The sequence below is a fragment of the Nicotiana sylvestris genome, chromosome 1 (genome assembly GCF_000393655.2).
Source record: "Nicotiana sylvestris chromosome 1, ASM39365v2, whole genome shotgun sequence".
NCBI classification, from domain to species: Eukaryota; Viridiplantae; Streptophyta; class Magnoliopsida; order Solanales; family Solanaceae; genus Nicotiana; species Nicotiana sylvestris.
Genome location: NC_091057.1, coordinates 130,707,803 through 130,726,445, shown reverse-complemented (window position 1 = coordinate 130,726,445; position 18,643 = coordinate 130,707,803). Strand labels below are relative to the sequence as shown.

The following is an 18,643-nucleotide window of genomic DNA, read 5'->3' as shown; positions in this document are numbered from 1 at the left end:
TTGAAAGAAAGTTACATAAATTATGTTATTTGTCCATGTATTTTTATAAAGAAAATGTCATCAAAATTTGTTACATTTGCTGTTTATGTTGGTGACATAAATCTTATTGGAACTCCGGAAGAGCTCCAAAAGGGTCTTAAAAATACTTTTACATGGACAAAGTGTACCCATTAAGTACACCAATGAATATTCAATCACTTGAAGTGAATAAGGATCTGTTCCAACTGTGTAGATGGTGCACTTATTTATCTTGTTAATGCTAACAAAAGTGGTGCAGATCGTATTGGTAATGCAGATACAGGTTATTTATCCGATACCCATAAAGCTCGATTTCAAACCGGCAAGCAGGGAGTGCATATGATTGAGATCAGTGATTCATTCGAGAAACATGTGGGTTGGAATGTGATAAAAACCCCACAATATTATACTGAGACAATGTTTCATGCATAACACTATTAAAGGGAGGATTTATAAAAGGAGATAGAACGAAGAACATTTCACCAGAATTATTCTACACACACGATCTTCAGAAAAGTGGTGACATTGATGTGCAACAAATCCGTTCAAGTGATAATCCAACAGATTTATTCACTAAATCTTTGCCAACTTCAACTTTTGAGAAGATGGTATACAAGATTGGAATGCGGAGACTCAAATATTTGAAACAAGGTTTTCATCAGGGGGAGTAAAATACGCGATGCACTCTTTTTCCCTTACTAAGGTTTTTTCCCATGGGGTTTTCCTTATAAGGTTTTTAATGAGGCACCTAGCAATGCGTATTACTAAATATGTGTACTCTTTTTCCTTCACTAGGATTTTTTCCCACGTGGTTTTTCCTAGTAAGGTTTTAATGAGACACATTATCTTTTAATGAACATCCAAGGGGGAGTGTTATAAATATATTATATTATGGATGTTCATTTAGTACTCCGTTGTAAATAATCTTCCTGAAGAAGCTTATCCATATGGGACTCCACCGTAAATATGTTTATCTATTTAGTACTCTATTGGAAATAAGCTTCCTGAAGAAGCTTATCACTTCGGTACCCGGTTATGGATAAACATTACCCTAGGTAGAAGATTATCCATACCGGGTATAATAAGCTTATCCATTCAGTATTCCGTTATGGATAAACATTGCTCTCAGTAGAAGATTATCCATATCTGGTATAGTAGCAGCTTACACAGCACCTTGCAGTAGCAGCTTACACAGCAGCTTGTAATAGCAGCTTACACAACAGCTTGTAGTAGCAGCTTACACAGCAGCTTGCATAGCAGTTTACACAGTAGCTTCTTTTCTTCTATAAATAGAAGAGATTTCAGTTCATTATGTACATCAGTTTGAATTCGAATAATAGATCAGTTTCTCTTTATACTTGTCTTTACTTTACAGCCTTTATTTTATAACAAAATATGAATTATTAATTTATCCCAATTTATGTACCCGAAAGTAAAAGGAAAAAGAAAATGTTAAACCCACCCTGAAAACGCGGCCTCACGAGTAATTTCTAAAAGCGTAAAATGCACACGCCAGCTATGTAAACAGGGACATAATTTTTCTTTTAATCTGTTCTTGTTTCTTGGAAAATCATACTAGTATTGTCAACAAGAAAATCAAATCACATGTACTTTAATGTCTCCGTAATGTTGGAATTATCTATCCAGGTTCGTTTTCTCCCCCAATTGCTACCCGTTTTTGTTCCCCCCAAAATTTAACCCCCAAACATGATTCCTAGATATGAATATTCTTAGTCTATGAATATAAAGGTTGTAATTTTATTTAAAATTGAATGTGGGTTTTTAATCTCTCGTTATTTTGTGCCCCATTTAGCTGGGAATTCATCCGAACCTGTTTGTTCTTGTTTTGGCGTTTGATATGAATGGTACAGAATGCTGTGTTAACCTTTAATGAGATATTGTTTTTTGTCTGCACTTTGATATTTTATCTCTACCCTCATCACAGCATTGCTATACTCTTTTTTCTTTTCAAATGAAATCAGGTAAAAATAATCCCGAACCAAACAGGTCATTGGTGTATGATTCTAATGTATGCTGATGCAGTTTTCAGATCTGTTTTTATAATATTTGAAAGGAGTCTAAAATTTCTCTTTTTTCTTCATAGGGTGAGCCAGTGTGGAAATCATCCCACAAAACCAATTGGTATTAGTAAAGTTATTTTCAGGTGAATTTTTGTAAGATGTCTTTGTTGTTGATAAATTGGGAAGAGTTTTTCCAATGTTATGATGTTTGTATTTATTAACAAGCAGTCACCTTTAATGCAGTTCAGGGCTTAGGAGAATCTGTACTACTGGTCCATGCAGTTGGAAAAGTTGCGGGCAGTAGCCTAATGTTCTATTGGAGTGTAGCGTTGGGGTTGTTCTAGGTTAGCAATGGAAAGTAAAGTAGTAGATGAAAATGAGGAAAGCCCGCTTGTTCCCATGCGAGTTGATAGATTCGGTTTTGTGAAGCAGGAACATAGCCCTACTGAAGGTTTAGCAAGGAGCCGGTCGGCCTTTGAATATCAGAGGTAAGGAACTACTTTTTATATTCATTAGTTGCTTGTTAAACTGGACATGTTAATTTTCTTATCCTATTTGTACTTCTCTAGTGATGACTCTCTTTTTCACCCCTCCACTATCACCCAATTTTCCATCCTGTAGACGGAAGTGTAATCATATTTTTGTAATGTCACAAAATTTAAATGCAACAGTGCCGAGGGTCTATCGGAAACAACCTCCCTATCTTTATAAGGTAGGGGTAAGGTCTGCGTACACACTACCCTCCCCAGACCCCTTTTTATGGGAATACACTGGGTTCGTTGTTATTGTTGTATCTTCATATCAACGGAACTCCATATTAAGGAGAAACAATCCAATGCATTCTGTTGATGCGGCAAACAACTTTGTTTCTACAGTATTTCCACTGGCGGTCACATGTTAGATGCACAGTGAAGTAATGTTCGTGTACGAGAAGTAAATTGTTGCGCTTCACATATTATGTAACTTACTTGTATCATGAATTATAGCATTTAATGGACCTGAATAGAGTAGAATGGATATATAGATACACCTGAACCCAATTAGTTTGAAATTGAGGTATAGTTGATTGATTGTTGATTGGTTGATGCTCTTTTTACATTTATAAAAATATTTTGTAGAGATGAGAGAAGGATTAGGAAATGGAGAAAAATGATAGGTGTTGGAGGAAGTGACTGGAAGCAGTATGTTCGGAGGAAACCACATGTTGTTAAAAGGCGAATACGGAAAGGAATACCTGATTGTCTAAGGGGGCTCGTCTGGCAGCTAATTTCTGGAAGTCGGGACCTCTTGCTACTTAATCCTGGAGTTTATGAGGTAGATTTTTTGCAGTTCTGGACTAGTTTCTTTTTAAAAGACTTCTAGTTCCAGCTAGTTCTGCTGCAGTTCAACCAATTGCTCCATTTTTGGTTTGTTCATTTTTGCTTTACCTGTGTAATGGAAATCTCTGAACTGATTGAAGTTTTATCTGTTGCAGCAACTTGTCATATATGAGACATCAGCTTCCGAATTGGATATTATTCGAGATATTTCTCGCACCTTTCCCTCGCATGTTTTCTTTCAGCAGAGACATGGACCTGGTCAAAGGTCTCTTTACAACGTTCTGAAAGCATATTCTGTCTTTGACCGAGATGTTGGATACGTACAGGTATATATCCTTAATTTATTGATTGACTGGTGATCTAGTGTCTGGTTACTGATTTTGGATGATACTGATGGTTTTGATGCAGGGCATGGGATTTGTAGCAGGTCTGCTTCTTCTTTACATGAGTGAAGAAGATGCATTTTGGTTATTGGTTGCATTGTTGAAGGGAGCCGTTCACACTCCTATGGAAGGAATGTACTTGGTAAGGCTCAACCTTGAAACTGCTTGATGCTCACCAATAAATGTGGATGGTCAATACATTTGAACTCAAAAAGAATTTGGATGTGAAATATCTGATCAATTCCTAAGGGTGAAGAGTTTGACTGTTATTTTAGACTCCGTTATTGACCATAGTATCCATATTAAGAACCAAATTTGTGGTTTTTATATCCTTAATCAACTGGATACAAATTCAGAAACCACTTCCATAATCTGGGGTTCTTATAATAGCTTAAACATGAAAAGAGGTTTAAAATTCATTTCATTTACGTTTATCCTATTATGTAACTAGGACCTGGCTCTTTTCTTCAGCTGTGTCTCTGCATGCACCACCACATGATGTTTATGTGACTCTGAGAGATGTTAGGGCAAAGAAGAATAAATCTTATAGAGCCTATGCTAGTATCAAGCTTTTCTCTCCTTTTCAACTATGTGATGATGTTTGATGGGAACAGAGTTTTAAGATATTCATTTTGTCTTCTGTATTATATCAGTTGTAGTGAGAAAATAAACAGTAAAGTAATGGTTGAAAAGTTAGCTTGACAGAGAAGAAGGCACATCAAAGTTTAAAATTTGTACAATTAAATGGATTTGAATTCTTCGAGTACTGAAAGTTGGATAAAGATTGAATTGTTTCAAATATTTTGCAATGTTTTGAAATAGAAAGAGTGTCATGTAGAACGAAACAGAGGGAGTATTAGAAGAAAAGGAGAAAATGATTTTTAAGAAAAGAAGATAAGTAAAAGAGTTTCATGATGAATCAAAATCAAGAATATTAAGAAGTAAAACACCTTGTTTATGCCTATCCAACAATACTACTACGACATAATGCTCTGGAGACTTTCAGCCACTTCCACATATTAGGAAGTCTTTGTTTCATTACAATGATTAGATAACATGTCATATGGCTTACGTTATATTAAAATAATTAATTTTATACATGCGCACTAGGTAGGATTGCCGCTTGTACAGCAATACCTCTTTCAGTTTGATCGTCTGGTGAAAGAGCACCTGCCGAAGTTGGGTGAGCATTTTGTTCAGGAAATGATAAATCCCAGCATGTATGCAAGTCAGTGGTTCATAACTGTTTTCTCGTACTCTTTCCCATTTCACTTGGCTCTCAGAATTTGGGATGTCTTTCTTTTTGAGGTCAGTAATCTTTCATCTTTATCCACTCTCTGGTGCCTGAATTTACTGTTGAGCTTACTCAATTCACTGTCCCAGGGTATTAAAGTCGTCTTCAAAGTTGGCTTGGCTCTATTGAAATATTGCCACGATGACCTGGTGAGTTTTAAATATAGAAAAGTTAATAAATGCTGCTTTTTCTTGCTCCTACAGGCTACAACTATAATATTCTCTCATTCACAGGTAAAGTTGCCGTTTGAGAAACTCATACATGCTTTGCGCAACTTCCCTGAGGATGCCATGAATCCAGATATACTGTTACCAATGGCTTTTTCAATCAAGGCTAGCCCCATTTCTCTCTCTCCCCCCCCCCCTCCTTCCCCTTCCCCCTTTACTCACTAGTCAACACTCTCCTAGCCAAACAATAATCTAATGGTAGTCAAATTCTTGTAGGACCCCCGTGGTTTTCTAATTTTCAATGTATTAATGCTCGAACAGTTACCTCAATTGCCCTAATAAGCCGATCTTTTAAAAGATGCATTTACTAACATATGAGGATGTAAAATGAGTAGGTTCAATCCATATATCTGACATAGTGGGACATGAATGTCTAGTCAAATATGGACACAGACTCAGAGAAAAAGTGGCGGGTGGTAAACCTAGATGTTTCATGCTTTTTTTATTTGATCAAATGTTATATTCTAATGTTTGCGTCTAATAAGAAGTGTCTTCCAAGATTTCCACTTTTGCGCATAATGAGAAGTACAGAGGCTATCCATCTCTAGTGGTTAAACGGAAAAAAAAAGGACTTGATAAGGCTGTTGTCAGATCTTCAACAGGTATCTGAACATATATACCACAAACTTCTCGAAAGGTTCATGCATCAGTTCCTAAGCTTGTATGACCAAAATCGTAATTCCTCTAGTATGCTTAATTGCATGGTAGTTCATGCTCTGTATGTAGTCTCCACATATATATATATATATGTGTGTGTGTGTGTGTGTGTGTGTGTGTGTGTTTTCCTTCTATTTGAAAAGTATTGAAGTCTATTGAGAAATGGATTCATTAGCAAAAGTAATTTGACCGTTTTTCCTTAAACCAATTGTCTATGTAATTCTTATTGTTTCTTTCTCTGGTGTTGTGTCTTGCTGGCTATTGCGTGGTTTCAGTTCTTCTGTGGTCTTTAAGCAGCCGTTTATATGTTTCTCTACATTTGATGGATGCCTCAAGGCTTAGTTTACCTTTGAAAATTTTAAGTCAAGCTTCAGTCTGAAGTGAAACTGTTGAACTCAAACGTGGCACTCTATCTTGTATTGAAATTTAGGATTTCTCATTGTTATACATGATAACAGCTATCAAAAGAATTAAAATAATATAGTGAGGCCTTATGTGAGTAATTTTGCATCAGTTGTGCTTGTGTTTTCTCTCGCATGTCTTCTTGTACATCTTCCTCAGCCATTTTGAGAGCCTTTTTTTTTTTTGGTGAGAGCCATAGGCTTGTAAACCTGGCGAGTAAAAACTTTTGGCTCAATGTGGGATATATAAACTAAAGTAGTTTGAGTAGATACAAGCAGAATCTAGTCAGTACAGGCTTGTAAGGCTGCTGAGTTTGTCAAGAAAGTTAACGGTACGCGGCAACTCGAACCGACTTATGGCCCAAACCTCAGCTTTTAGAGCAAAACTTGTCCAGTCTCATTATTGCCCCCACTTGGGTCGCAGCCTTTACCAGTTCAAAAAAAGGGCTGCTGAATTTGGATCTAGAAGGAAGCCATGAACTAAGTGGATAAAGTTCAGAAGCAAAACCCTAGTATATTGATGAATGCTAAACCAAGTTGAATGCATGCAAATTGCAAGCCTGTTGGTTGATTAGCACTGTAAAGTTGGATGTGGCAAAGAGTTGCCACCAAACCTATGCAAGGATTAAAGTGAAGGAATTGTTTTTAGCTTAAGAGTAGTCATATGATACTTGATGATATTTATTTACATGTTTGATTTCTCAGAAAGAGTCTTATTCTGGATATGGACACAAGGTTGAAACAATCTAAAGAGGAAACAAAAGGCTCTCAGCATCTGGGCTGAATACTCATTTGATTACTGTCCTCCCGTCTCTCTGTGTCATCTTGTTAAGTTATCGCTCATTTGTATTTGTCTTTTTTCACTTAATAGGTTTCCAAGCATTTGGAGGAACTGAAGCAAGAATATGACCAGCAACGCGGGAAACCTCCTGATTCCCAAGTCAAACAGTAAGATTTACCAAACGCAAGAGACCTCTGAAGAGCAACCAAGCTAGATTTCTGTGCATAAAATTTGTATTCTTTTAGTTCTGTTTCCAAATCTGTCTCAGCTGCTGTACATAAATACATTTACCAGATTACCAGACCCATGCAGTTTTTAGTGCAAAATAGAGAACTTCTGTTGGTTGTTTGGTCTATTTAAAGGAGAAGGCATCTGGCTTCGCCATGAGGGTCAATGGTATAAGTTTTACTAGGCTTCTTATATTTACAAATGTTCTCTCTCTCTCTCTTTGATAAATGTGGTGTTTGGATAAATTTGCGCGCATCTTAACTGTTGTTCTACTGAATACTTGTTAAAACTCTGCCCACCAAAGCTTTGTTACGTCCATCTTCATTAGACAGCTAATTAATGGTGTGGCTGCTGTCCTGTACTGAATGTTGAGGATAGATTTTAGCAAAGCCATTTGGATAATTTCAGTGACTTAGCAGCCTTATCTTGTGATGTGAGATTTGGTTCCGGTCTCTTAGCAGCCTTATCTTGTGACAGAGAACTTCTGTTGGTTGATGTGAGACTTATATAGCCTGTTTGGCCAAACTTCTTTTTGGCTAAAAGTGTTTCTTTTTTGGCCAAAAGCACTTTTTGTCAAAAATTGAGGTGTTTGGCCAAGCTTTTGGAAGGAAAAAAGTGTTTTTGAGGAGAAACAGAAGCAGTTTTGGAGAAGCAGAAAAAAGTTGCTTCTCTCCAAAAGTACTTTTTGAGAAGCACTTTTGAGAAAAATACACTTAGAAACAGTTTTTAAAGCTTGGCCAAACACTAATTGCTGCTCAGAAGTGCTTTTCAAACTAATTAGTCAAACACAAATTGTTTCTCACCAAAAGTACTTTTGAGAAAAGCACTTCTCCAAATAAGCTGATTTTTTCAGCTTGGCCAAACGGGCTATTTGCAGCCTATCTTGTGATCTGATTTAGCAAAAATCAGCTTATTTTGAGAAGTGCTTTTCTCAAAAGTACTTTTGTTGAGAAGCAGTTTGTGTTTGGCTAATTAGTTTGAAAAACACTTTTGCGCAACAATTAGTGTTTGGCCAAGCTTTAAAAAACTGGTTCTAAGTGTGTTTTTCCCAAAAGTGCTTCTCAAAAAGTGCTTTAGGAGAAAAATTATTTTTTTCTGATTCTCCTCAAAAATACTTTTTTTCCTTCCAAAAGTTTGGCCAAACACCTTAATTTCTTGTCAAAAGTGCTTTTGGCAAAAAAAAAAAATACTTAAAAAGAAGTTTGGCCAAACAGGCTAGTCTATAGGCTGAGTCAGCCTCGTTACATGTAGCTAACCACACGAGTTGGTGGCATTTTAATACTGTTCTTAGCTGGATTTGCCATAAGAAAGCATGCATTTAGCAGTGACAATCTTTGCTTCTTAATTTTTTGTCTTATTTGTTTGCATAGACATCTCTTATCTGACTTGATTTATAGCTTCTTTTATTAGTTGCAATTTCTTTTTTCACTAGAAACCATTTCAATTGGTCCTCAGCTAAGGGGTCGTTTGGTCACGGGATAAGAAATACCATTTTATATTGCATTTGGTTGGCATATTGCAATTTTGGTAATATTTTATACAAGATCCAATATGCGATAAGCCAATAACCTGTACGATGAGTAGCTTGATAGGATATAACACGTAAAAGGCCAAAGTAACTTTGATGTTATCTCTCTAACTTCTTATTTTACTTTGAAAATATACTCATAAAATTGTAAAGTTTTATATTATACACCGTTCCTTTCAATTTTATATTATTAAACAGATGCATTTTATAATTCAGTGATTATTAATCATTATACTATTACTCGTGCATTAAAATTATTACAAATTTATTTTCGCGAATCAACACAACCACTGACGTTTGAGTATTGCATCAAAAATCCGTATAACCGTATTTGCTTGGACCACCTACTATTATGCTGTAAGCTCGAACTAACTAAAAAAGGGCAGTCCGGTGCATGAAGCTCCTGTTATGCGCGGGGTTCGGGAAAGGCCGGACCACAAGAGTCTATTGTACGCAACCTTACCCTACATTTCTGCAAGAGACTGTTTCCACGGCTTAAACCAATGACCTCCAAATCACATAACAGCAACTTTACCAGCTACACCAAGGCTCCCTTTCAAGCTCGAACTAACTAGCATTAGAAGAAGAAGAAAAAGTTGAAAATGGCATACATAAAGTTGCAACAGATTATAGTAAAATGATGTTTTAAGGGGTCTTTCTGTCAAAAAAAAAAAAAAAAATTGTCTTTTAGACTCTAGTAAGTGATGGATAATGGTGGTGGCTGTACCTGTGTTACAACTTGCAAGCAAATAACTGTCAAGCATTAATAATAATGCACGTTCTTGCTTGTAAGTTGTAACTAGAAAGCTTTGAGGAAAAATTAATTGTTGCATTACTAGGGACCAGCTGCTTCACCCACAGTAGTACTAATAATTACCAGTTGAAGTAGGTCCCTAAACTCACAAAGAAGCCCCAACAGCCTGTAAATCAGGTCCAAACTCTTCTTCCAACAGTAGTTTGTTTTTCGCGCATTGGGTATCTCGACTATTCCACAAGATATTTGCTATCTCCTACCGGCAAGTATCTCTAATCATCAAAACTTAGGCAAATGGGAAGGAATTACATAGTGTTTATTTGAACCATGGTATTCCTTTAAGGAAAATAAATTATAGTATTACTTGGATAATACTGAACACCAAAGAAAGAAGTTCTTCTGTACACAACCCCCCCCCCCCCCCCCCGATTGTTCTCAGTTTAGTTACAAGACCATCAAGTCCACAATACAATTAACTCCCTATCTACTTTCATACAAGGAAAAAACCAAAAAGGAAAAGAAGAAGGAAAACCAAAGGACAAATAAAAGATAAAGAAAGAATAGAACCCAACAAGGGAGAAGAAAAAAGAAGAATAGTCAATCTCTGAACAACAATATACCAACAGAAACAGTTCATCCTCCTACTCACTTGATCCGGTAGACTTCAGTATGATGAAGCCTTTTTAAGTAGTACGCTTCTCATAAACGATCAGAAAGTTGTGTCTAAGACTGTTATACTTTATGATTCCTTCTACTTTCTGACCTTGAATCTGGGTTGTCACTCTTGTCAGTGTCGTAATTCTGAGATTCACTCTCTGCATTGCCAGCTTGAGCTCTTCGTTGCCTTCGATCCTGCAGTTGCAAAAAATGAAAATGATACATAAGTTTCTCATTTGTTGTGTGTGAAATATTTACTATAATTTTGTTCTTTCAGTTATATGTTCAAGAGCTATGAGCAACACATTGATCTAGTAAAGATGATTCCAGATTGATACATGCAGCAACATAGAGAATTCGGACATACACCAAGATGAACCGGAGACAGTAGAGAAAAGAATACACATCCATAAGAGCATCCATGTGGCTGCAACCTTTAACTTCTCCAATCTCCATCGCCTAGCACTAAACTAGACCTCGAACAACTGGAAACTTATAGGATGACATGCTATTCTTCATCAATCGACGAGGGATAGAAATCACTGAAACAAGGAGAGAAGTTTGCCCATCCTTGTTGTTACCCTCGTTTCAGAAACCATTCAATAAGGGATGAGCAATTGACTGACAAGATAATTATTTACGAAGATATTGACAGACAAACAGTAAGGCATATTTATCGTCCAGTACCATCTCTATCCCATATCCAAATGACACACCTACAAACAAATAATAGGTGTGTTCACATGGATGTTTACTCATCATCCCTTTCTTTATCTACACCTCAGGAAACAAGTTGATATATAGATTGTTATATCAACCTCCATCAGTTGACTAAAAAGGAAGGTATTGTTAAGAGTCCAAGCTAGGAATCAAATATATCCGCCCCATCTAAGTCCCTACATAAGGGAAGAACATCCAAATACACAAGCCATTTTAACACATCTGTTCAAACAAAGACAAGGAATTGATTGTATCTAACAGGATCACAGTTTAACAAAATAAGAAACTTGAGGGCAAAGTTCCCGGTGAATAAATTTTGAGTTTCACGTGGCAATAGAAGAAAAGAGGAAACAGAAAGCAGATACCGACCTCTCTTGGTATGGGATATTCCTCTGATTCAAGCATACGAACAACTTGGCTCATCTTTGGTCTCTTGTCAGAATCTGGATCAACACATCTCAGAGCAGTCAGAAGGGCTCTTTTGAGAGCTCTTGTTGGAGGCTTTGATTCAATATTTGGATCTACTACTTCCTCTGAGCGCCTGCTTCCAACCATCATTTTCAACCAGTCAACAAGATTCACCTGCAACCAGAAAAGTTCAATACTTTAAGAGTATGTTCTTAGCGCAAAGATTGAGCAAAGTGAGGACCCACTCACAAATTGACCATTTTCGAGTCAAAAATGAAATGAAGTCCTGAAAGTTCTTTAGGATTCAAATCTGTGATCCCTCGTTGTTAAAAACCTAATACTAGTGGGAACGGGGAAAAAACTACACTACTTTAAAGAATTAGTGCATTATGAAGCAAATTAACTGGAGAATAAGGATATTGGTAAAAGGAAGTGGTGGGAAAGATTTAAGAGGAAATCAGCATCGGCCAAAATGAAAAATAGATTTGCTTGACGAATCCTCAGCTAAAACTCAAGCTCTAATTAGAATTATTACCAAGGTTGAGAAGATTCAGATATGATTCTACTAATATCTCGTGTAGTAAAATAAATTCTGTGGACCATTGGTGGTGAAAGACCATAAAATTCAAATATTGATCAGCTTCCATTTGCCTTTCCATTGGACTTGATGGCGTGAAATCAAAGATTACTACTCCTTTTACCAATTAATGTAGAGCAGGAAGATATACTCATCATACAACGCATCAGGCTAGGACATTGGGTAGCTAAAGATATCATGAATGTTGTCTTGATATATACAAAATATATTTCATTATGACATGGTGAAAAGAGACAAGACTGCCAAGCATTGTCTCGTAAAGCAACATGAAATAGCAGCACGTTACCAGTAGTAGCTTTTTGTTCAGATAATGTAATGAACAGGGAACAAGGAAGGCTAAAGCATGGGACATTTTCTTAAACTATAATTTAGCAGAAGGCTGACGTCATGAGCATGGTTTACAACAAGATCAATCCGCTGGAATCAGGTAGGCTGAGATAGCCTTCTCAAAGATTTATAGCATGTGAACATTGGCTATCGTACATGCTATATCAAGAACAAGTAATCTGTAAAAAATCTAGGGAAACTGAATCGAAAATGCAAATGAGACAAATATCAGAAAACCAGCAAGGCAAGTATTAACAACGATCTATTCTGCTGAAGATCTGGGCAAAATCATTTTTATAGCTTCTTCAATAATGATTAATGAGGATGCAGATAAGATATACAAGTCAGTGCGCTAATGAGATCTTTTTTTTTTATAACCGTGGTGTCCGGGCCAGCTTGCGCGCACCTCGACTAATTCCACGGGATACCTGCAACCTCCCACCAGCAACAGATACCAGGTAAATCTATCCACCAAGGCTTGGATAGATGGGAAGAAATCACCTAGTGTGCCTCCGCTGGGATTTGAACCTGAGACCTCATGGTTCTCACCCACTTTATTGACCACTAGGCCACACCCTTGGGTGCCGCTAATGAGATCTTAATATAAGGTACTAAAGATAACAAACCTCTTGGGCAGGCCGGCCATAGTCCACGGGATCTCTTCCAGTGATTGCTTCTAACAGCACAACCCCAAAGCTATAAACATCACTCTTTTCGTTTAAGAGACCAGTATTTGCATATTCAGGAGCCACATACCTGTCAAATATTTGAAAAGGCGTGAAATGATATAACAATGCTAAAAATAGCACTTCCTTTTCATCTTTTTATACCAAAAGCAGAACAAAATAAGACACCAGAAGTAGAAGATTGTAAAACCCAGAAGACCAAAGCATGGAATTGAATCAAAACGAGCAGAAAGAAGAAACTAACCCAAAGGTACCCATGACTCGAGTTGTGATGTGACTTTTGCCCTCACCAAGCAGTTTGGCAAGACCAAAATCAGAGACCTTAGCATTGAAGTCATCATCAATCAATATATTACTTGATTTTATGTCTCGATGAACAACTTTGGGCTCAATATTCTCATGCAAATAGGCAAGACTGCAAGAGATCATAGCACATCAAGAGATCTGTATTATTCAAGAAATAGATTAGCTGAATGAACTTACGCTTTAGCTGTCCCAAGGAGAACCTTCATCCTAGCCTCCCAAGTGAGATACCCATGATGTCGCATGGCTCCATGAAGCCACTGTTCCAAATTGCCATTGTTGACATACTCGTAAACCAGCATCCTGAGATCACGAGTTAGAACAGCATTTTCAAATGGTACACAAGAAAGAACATAATACTCATTCTATTACTTCACACGCGCGTGAAGGTAATGAAAAATCCAGAGCTTCATTTTCATGTCAAAAAAGGTGTAGGACTATCCGAGACTTCCAGATGGGGAAATACCTGTGAGTTCCTTCAATGCAGTATCCTAGAAGGCGAACCAAATTTTTGTGACGCACGTGGCCAATGGCTTCAACCTCCACTTGGAACTCTTTCTCTGCTTGACCTCTGGGACAAAGATCAAAAATTCAAACTCAAGTCGGTAACTACAACAAAAGGACCAGTAAGGAAAGAATATAATTTGATGCTATCAACTCACAGATTGTTTAGGAGCTTCTTAATAGCTACGGGTGTTCCATTAATCAAATTTCCCCTGTAGACAATGCCATATCCACCCTCACCAAGAATATTCTCCTTTGAGAACCGGCTTGTTGCAACCTCAAGATCTCTCAATGTAAACCAGTGGCCCCAACCCAAGTGAGAAAATTCAGGTAATCCGGTTAGAGGAGAAGGAGCAGCTATTGGATGTGAATTATAAGCTTTATATGCAGTTTTGCATGAACTCCCTTCTTCTCCTGATTGTGACCCACAACAGTCCTTATCGACATGATGGAAGGAACCCGATTGACTGCTGTTATCGCCGTTCTTTTTCCCCATTCCAAGATGAACCAAAACCTTGTCTGATTCTTTATCACTGGTTTTGTCATGAATAGTGAGAAGAATTCCATCACGTGGAGCAAATTCGTTTGTAGATACTTGCTCAACCCGAACTTCTTTAATTTCCTTAGAAACAGTAGGTATTTGGCTAATAGGGAGATTGTCCGTAGCTCTTTTTGACTTCCTCCGGAAAGTGAGATACAATGTTAACAATAAGAGGATGACCACTATGAAAATCCCAACAAGGATTCCAATCAATTGCCAGACCTTGAGACCAAACACAGCAGTTTTTTGCGATAAATCCTCCTTTAGATTAGAAGCCATCTTCTAGGATGTCAACAGACCTATAAAAATAGCATAAATTGAATGATGAACAGAAACTTTACACACAAAACACACATCTAAGAAAGTATATGTTCTATTAAACCCAATATGCAACTAAAGTTGTAATCTTTATTTCTGAATTCTCTAATTGCAACTCCAAGTCAAACAGAAAACATAAACACTTTACTTTTGGACCAATGAGTATAATCATGTTCACCATTTGTAAATCTTCAAAATTAACAATGAAGGCGGGAAGGAAAAAAAGGGCATCCTACCAATGCCTTCTGTTTTAAAAGGAAACACAGAAATCAAACAGCAAATTCATAAACTGAGCCAGTCAACCAAGAGATCATGTAACAAGATCCACTAGTAGAGAATGTAAAGCAACATAAACAAAAATCCCTTATGTAATTCCTGATGCCAATGTTAAGAATATAAACAAGAAATGCAAAACAATGGGAACATACAGAGAGAAAAAAAGTGCATAACTTTGAGAAAGTTTCAATTTTTATAATTCTCATACCTTCCTGAGATATACCCCAAAACACAATTTTCAATAACCAGATCTCAAGAACTCCATCATCATTATCTTCCTTAAAAGGATGAACAAAAAGCCAATCCACAGATCTTGACCAAGAAAACCCAAGAAAGCCAATGCACTTACCAAATTCTAAGAACACATAAATAATAGACTCTCTTTAGAGCTACACAAGTTAAATACTAGCAAAACTAATAGTACAATCTTGTATCTGATTTTTCACAGCATTGATAGCAGATTAAAATCCAAATCTAAGCTGAGATGGTGCTTTCTGAGACCACCACCTGCCCCTTCTGAAAGACAGTAAACCAGATGACAACAACAAAAGGGCTGAATTTGCAAAGAGAGTAAAGATACATAGAATAATAAATGGTACAATGGGTATAAGGGAGCTTTTTAGAAATAGGAATATGACAGAGAAGGAAAGGAAAGATGGAGTTATCAGTGGTAGGTGATAAGAGAAATTTGCCTTAAAATTACAAACAGTAAAAGGGAAGTCATGGAAGAGGTGCAAGCCAGCTTCTTAGTTGGCACCACCACACCCTTTTTTTAATTTCTTATGAAGATGACTGATTATCAAGAAAAAAAATATTTACTGCCATTAACATAATACTATAAAACAAGAAAAATGTAATTATCATAGGAAAAAAAAGTATAATTGTTGGTCAAAGAAAGGAAGATGATAGTGTATTTGTTTGATGAGGAGTTAAGAATGAGCTTCTATTTGCCACAAATAAAGCTGACCCATTTAACATAAATTCCTAAAAATTTCTAAAATTCTAAAACCATAAACTTGGCCTTTATTATTACCAATCTTGGACAAAGGTGATGTAATAGTGTTATGTACTTGTGGCTATGCATGCACACATCACCAGCAACTAAAAGTAGGGTAACTTTCTACAGTCTTTCCTTTTTTACTTTTACCTTACTTCTAGGGAGAAAAAGCTAGTAGAAAGAAACAAGAAAATACAGTGGAAGTGGCAGTAAAATGGAAAAAGAGAAGAAAAAGTTAGAAAGCAAATGCCAGTCTTTATTTGGGGATTGTCAGTAGCTCACTGACTTGAGGTTTGGGTGGGTGACATCCTGGACTGTTATAGACCTGTGGACCAAGTCTTAATTTTCTTGCCTTTTTCAGGGGTGAGTATACCCCCAATTTACAATTTTATAATCTCATCAATTTAACACTATCAATGCATATAAGTGAAATTTTGTGAAATTTGTTCCGTAATATTCATCTGTTTTTACGGAACAAATTTCACAAAATTTCGCTTAATAGAATCTATTACTCAAATGCGCACTTAACTTTTCAAAATTATCTACCAAAGTATCTATCTTTCATGGCAAAATACATAAGTTGTCACATAATCTATGGCCCAAATCCCCCTTACACACTTTCTGTGGACGATAATAATATTACACACGCAACCTTTTTAAAGTGTATCTAGTACACACCACATTTGACAGATGGCGCGCGCGTATTTTACACGTAAAAGAGGCGGGTGAATATAAAACTTTTGGGTCTTAATCATTAGTTAAACGCCATATTTCTAGCCTTTTTTACTTTTAAACTTTTTTTGAGTCAATTCTTCTTTTTCTATTTTTAACTATTTCATCTCCAAATAATTTGGTCCCTTTTCCACATCCTACCACCCCACACGTTTTCCTCTTCCCCTGGTCACCCACTTTGTCTTCTTCATAGATTAAACTCTAAAATACAACAATAATTGTAGAGCTAGATCCAAGTTCTAAATTATTAGTCATCTCCTCCAAGATTTAACCCTCTCAGATCTGCTAATGAAATCAATGATTAGTTTCTCTATATTTTTTCATAATTTTATTTTCAGATCTGCTGATTCTTTCTTTGACTTCAATTTTTTTTTAATTGAATGGGTTTGAAAAGAGGGTTTATAGTATTTGTGGATTTTGCTCTAAAAATTAATGGCGGTGGTGATACTGTTATGACAATGGTGATTTTAATAAAAATCAACTTTTTTGTAGAAGAAGATGTGCATCTTTAGCTCTTATTCATCTTTAAGAGTCAAGCTCCATTGGCAATATTGAGAAAATGGGACACGATGCTACTAACTATGGCGTTAATGGTGGAAAGATTGTGGAGAAGATGATTAAGTGGGTTGGGGCAGGGGGGAAGGAATTACTAAAAACGGGAAGGGGGGATCTTTTTTATTTATTTTTTCTTTTTTTAAAGAAGAAATTTTAATTATGGTGTAAATTAGGTATTTTATTGTATTTTCTTTCTGTTTTGACACGTGTCACGATATTATTGGTGTGTGATATTACACATATTTTGAAAAGCTGGTCAACAAAAAGATGGTGTGTACTAGATACACTTTAGAAAGGTTGCGTGTGTAATATTATTATCGTCCACAGAACGTGTGTAAGGGGGATTTGGGTCATAGGTCCGGTGGCAACTTATGTATTTTGCCATCTTTCATTTGTAACGACAAAGTCATTTGACTATGCCTATAGCACTCAAAAGGTCACTCAACCAAATTTATCAAATTTTTGATCATCAAATACTTATTTTACCCTCTAAATTATCAACTTTTATCTTCTTTTTTTTTTTTTTTGCTTTTTTAATATTATGATTTTTTTTCTCTTTTTAAATATTTTTCTAGCATATATAATGTCAAAATAATAATATAATTGAGTATAATATTCAAGAATATGTAATGTATATTACAAAAATACCTTTATTTTAAATAATTATTTTCTATGGTACGTGCAAGGAATATATATTTTAAAACTTTTATTTTCTTTCATTCTCAATTGTGTAAATAATATTTTGAGTTTTTTTGTTAATATCAAATTTATTATTACGAACAAATTGTTTTAATTAATTTTCTAATATGCTCAATATTTTATTATTCCAACATTGTATATGCTTATACTTTTTAAATTTTTTTAATTTATAAATAAAATTTTATTTATTCTAAGGTAAGTCTATAATATAAATTAAAAAGAGAAAAATTATTATATTAAAAATTTAAAAAACAATAAAAAGATAAAAGTTAATAATTTAGAGGGTAAAACAAGTATTTGTCGATCAAAAATTTAAGAAATCTAGTTGAATGACTTTTGAGTGTTATTGTCATGATCAAGTGACTTTGTTGTTACAAACAAAAGAAAGATAACTTTGATAGATAATATCGGATGATTGAGTGATCATTCGAGTAACGTACTCTATATACATTGATAGTGCTAAATCTTTTGCACAACTTCACTACCTAATTTGCGATTCAATATTAGTCTAAGCCACCTCGAATGATGTGAGGTGCATAACAAGACCTACACATATTTTTGTATGAAAATCTAAATGACAAAACAATCACCCTCCACTCAATTAAAGGAATTGTGAAATTAAATACAAATTTTATCTTATTAACCGCTCATAATATTTAACTTACTGATATTAGGCTATATAGATAATATTTACATCTTAATATTACCATA

General features: G+C 35.8%; 2 protein-coding genes across 4 annotated transcripts; one reads left to right on the top strand and one right to left on the bottom strand.

Annotated features, from left to right (window-relative positions):
• The first annotated feature begins 1,518 nt into the window (after positions 1 to 1,518).
• LOC104240310 (uncharacterized) lies at positions 1,519 to 7,574 on the top strand. Of its 3 annotated transcripts, XM_070167867.1 has the most exons (11): positions 1,538 to 1,665; positions 2,123 to 2,182; positions 2,283 to 2,383; positions 2,472 to 2,527; positions 3,158 to 3,353; positions 3,514 to 3,684; positions 3,767 to 3,883; positions 4,852 to 5,049; positions 5,125 to 5,184; positions 5,269 to 5,367; positions 7,192 to 7,574. In XM_070167867.1, the coding sequence occupies exons 5-11, from the start codon at positions 3,189 to 3,191 to the stop codon at positions 7,270 to 7,272; spliced, it is 891 nt and encodes a 296-aa protein (XP_070023968.1). In that variant the 5' UTR covers positions 1,538 to 1,665; positions 2,123 to 2,182; positions 2,283 to 2,383; positions 2,472 to 2,527; positions 3,158 to 3,188; the 3' UTR covers positions 7,273 to 7,574. The 3 variants fall into 3 exon arrangements, with proteins under 3 accessions (XP_009793434.1, XP_070023968.1, XP_009793437.1); XM_009795132.2 differs by having other exon boundaries at positions 1,519 to 1,665; positions 2,283 to 2,527; XM_009795135.2 differs by having other exon boundaries at positions 2,288 to 2,527.
• A 2,332-nt stretch (positions 7,575 to 9,906) lies between these two features.
• LOC104240311 (probable receptor-like protein kinase At5g18500) lies at positions 9,907 to 15,793 on the bottom strand. The gene is made up of 8 exons (XM_009795139.2): positions 15,158 to 15,793; positions 13,973 to 14,654; positions 13,777 to 13,881; positions 13,491 to 13,613; positions 13,252 to 13,422; positions 12,948 to 13,077; positions 11,358 to 11,570; positions 9,907 to 10,463 (listed from the first exon to the last, which is right to left on the bottom strand). The coding sequence occupies exons 2-8, from the start codon at positions 14,632 to 14,634 to the stop codon at positions 10,344 to 10,346; spliced, it is 1,524 nt and encodes a 507-aa protein (XP_009793441.1). The 5' UTR covers positions 14,635 to 14,654; positions 15,158 to 15,793; the 3' UTR covers positions 9,907 to 10,343.
• Between the last annotated feature and the right edge of the window lie 2,850 nt (positions 15,794 to 18,643).

Bases quoted from the DNA above. Each gene is read 5' to 3' on its own strand.
- LOC104240311 (XM_009795139.2), bottom strand. From the start codon at position 14,634: ATGGCTTCTAATCTAAAGGAGGATTTATCGCAAAAAACTGCTGTGTTT. The intron at 13,882-13,972 runs GTGAGTTGATAG...TCTTTGTCCCAG, and splicing joins AAGAAGCTCCTAAACAATCT to AGGTCAAGCAGAGAAAGAGT. The intron at 10,464-11,357 runs GTCGGTATCTGC...TTGCAACTGCAG, and splicing joins AATATCCCATACCAAGAGAG to GATCGAAGGCAACGAAGAGC.
- LOC104240310 (XM_009795132.2), top strand. From the start codon at position 2,391: ATGGAAAGTAAAGTAGTAGATGAAAATGAGGAAAGCCCGCTTGTTCCC. The intron at 5,050-5,124 runs GTCAGTAATCTT...TCACTGTCCCAG, and splicing joins GGGATGTCTTTCTTTTTGAG to GGTATTAAAGTCGTCTTCAA. The intron at 5,185-5,268 runs GTGAGTTTTAAA...TCTCATTCACAG, and splicing joins AATATTGCCACGATGACCTG to GTAAAGTTGCCGTTTGAGAA.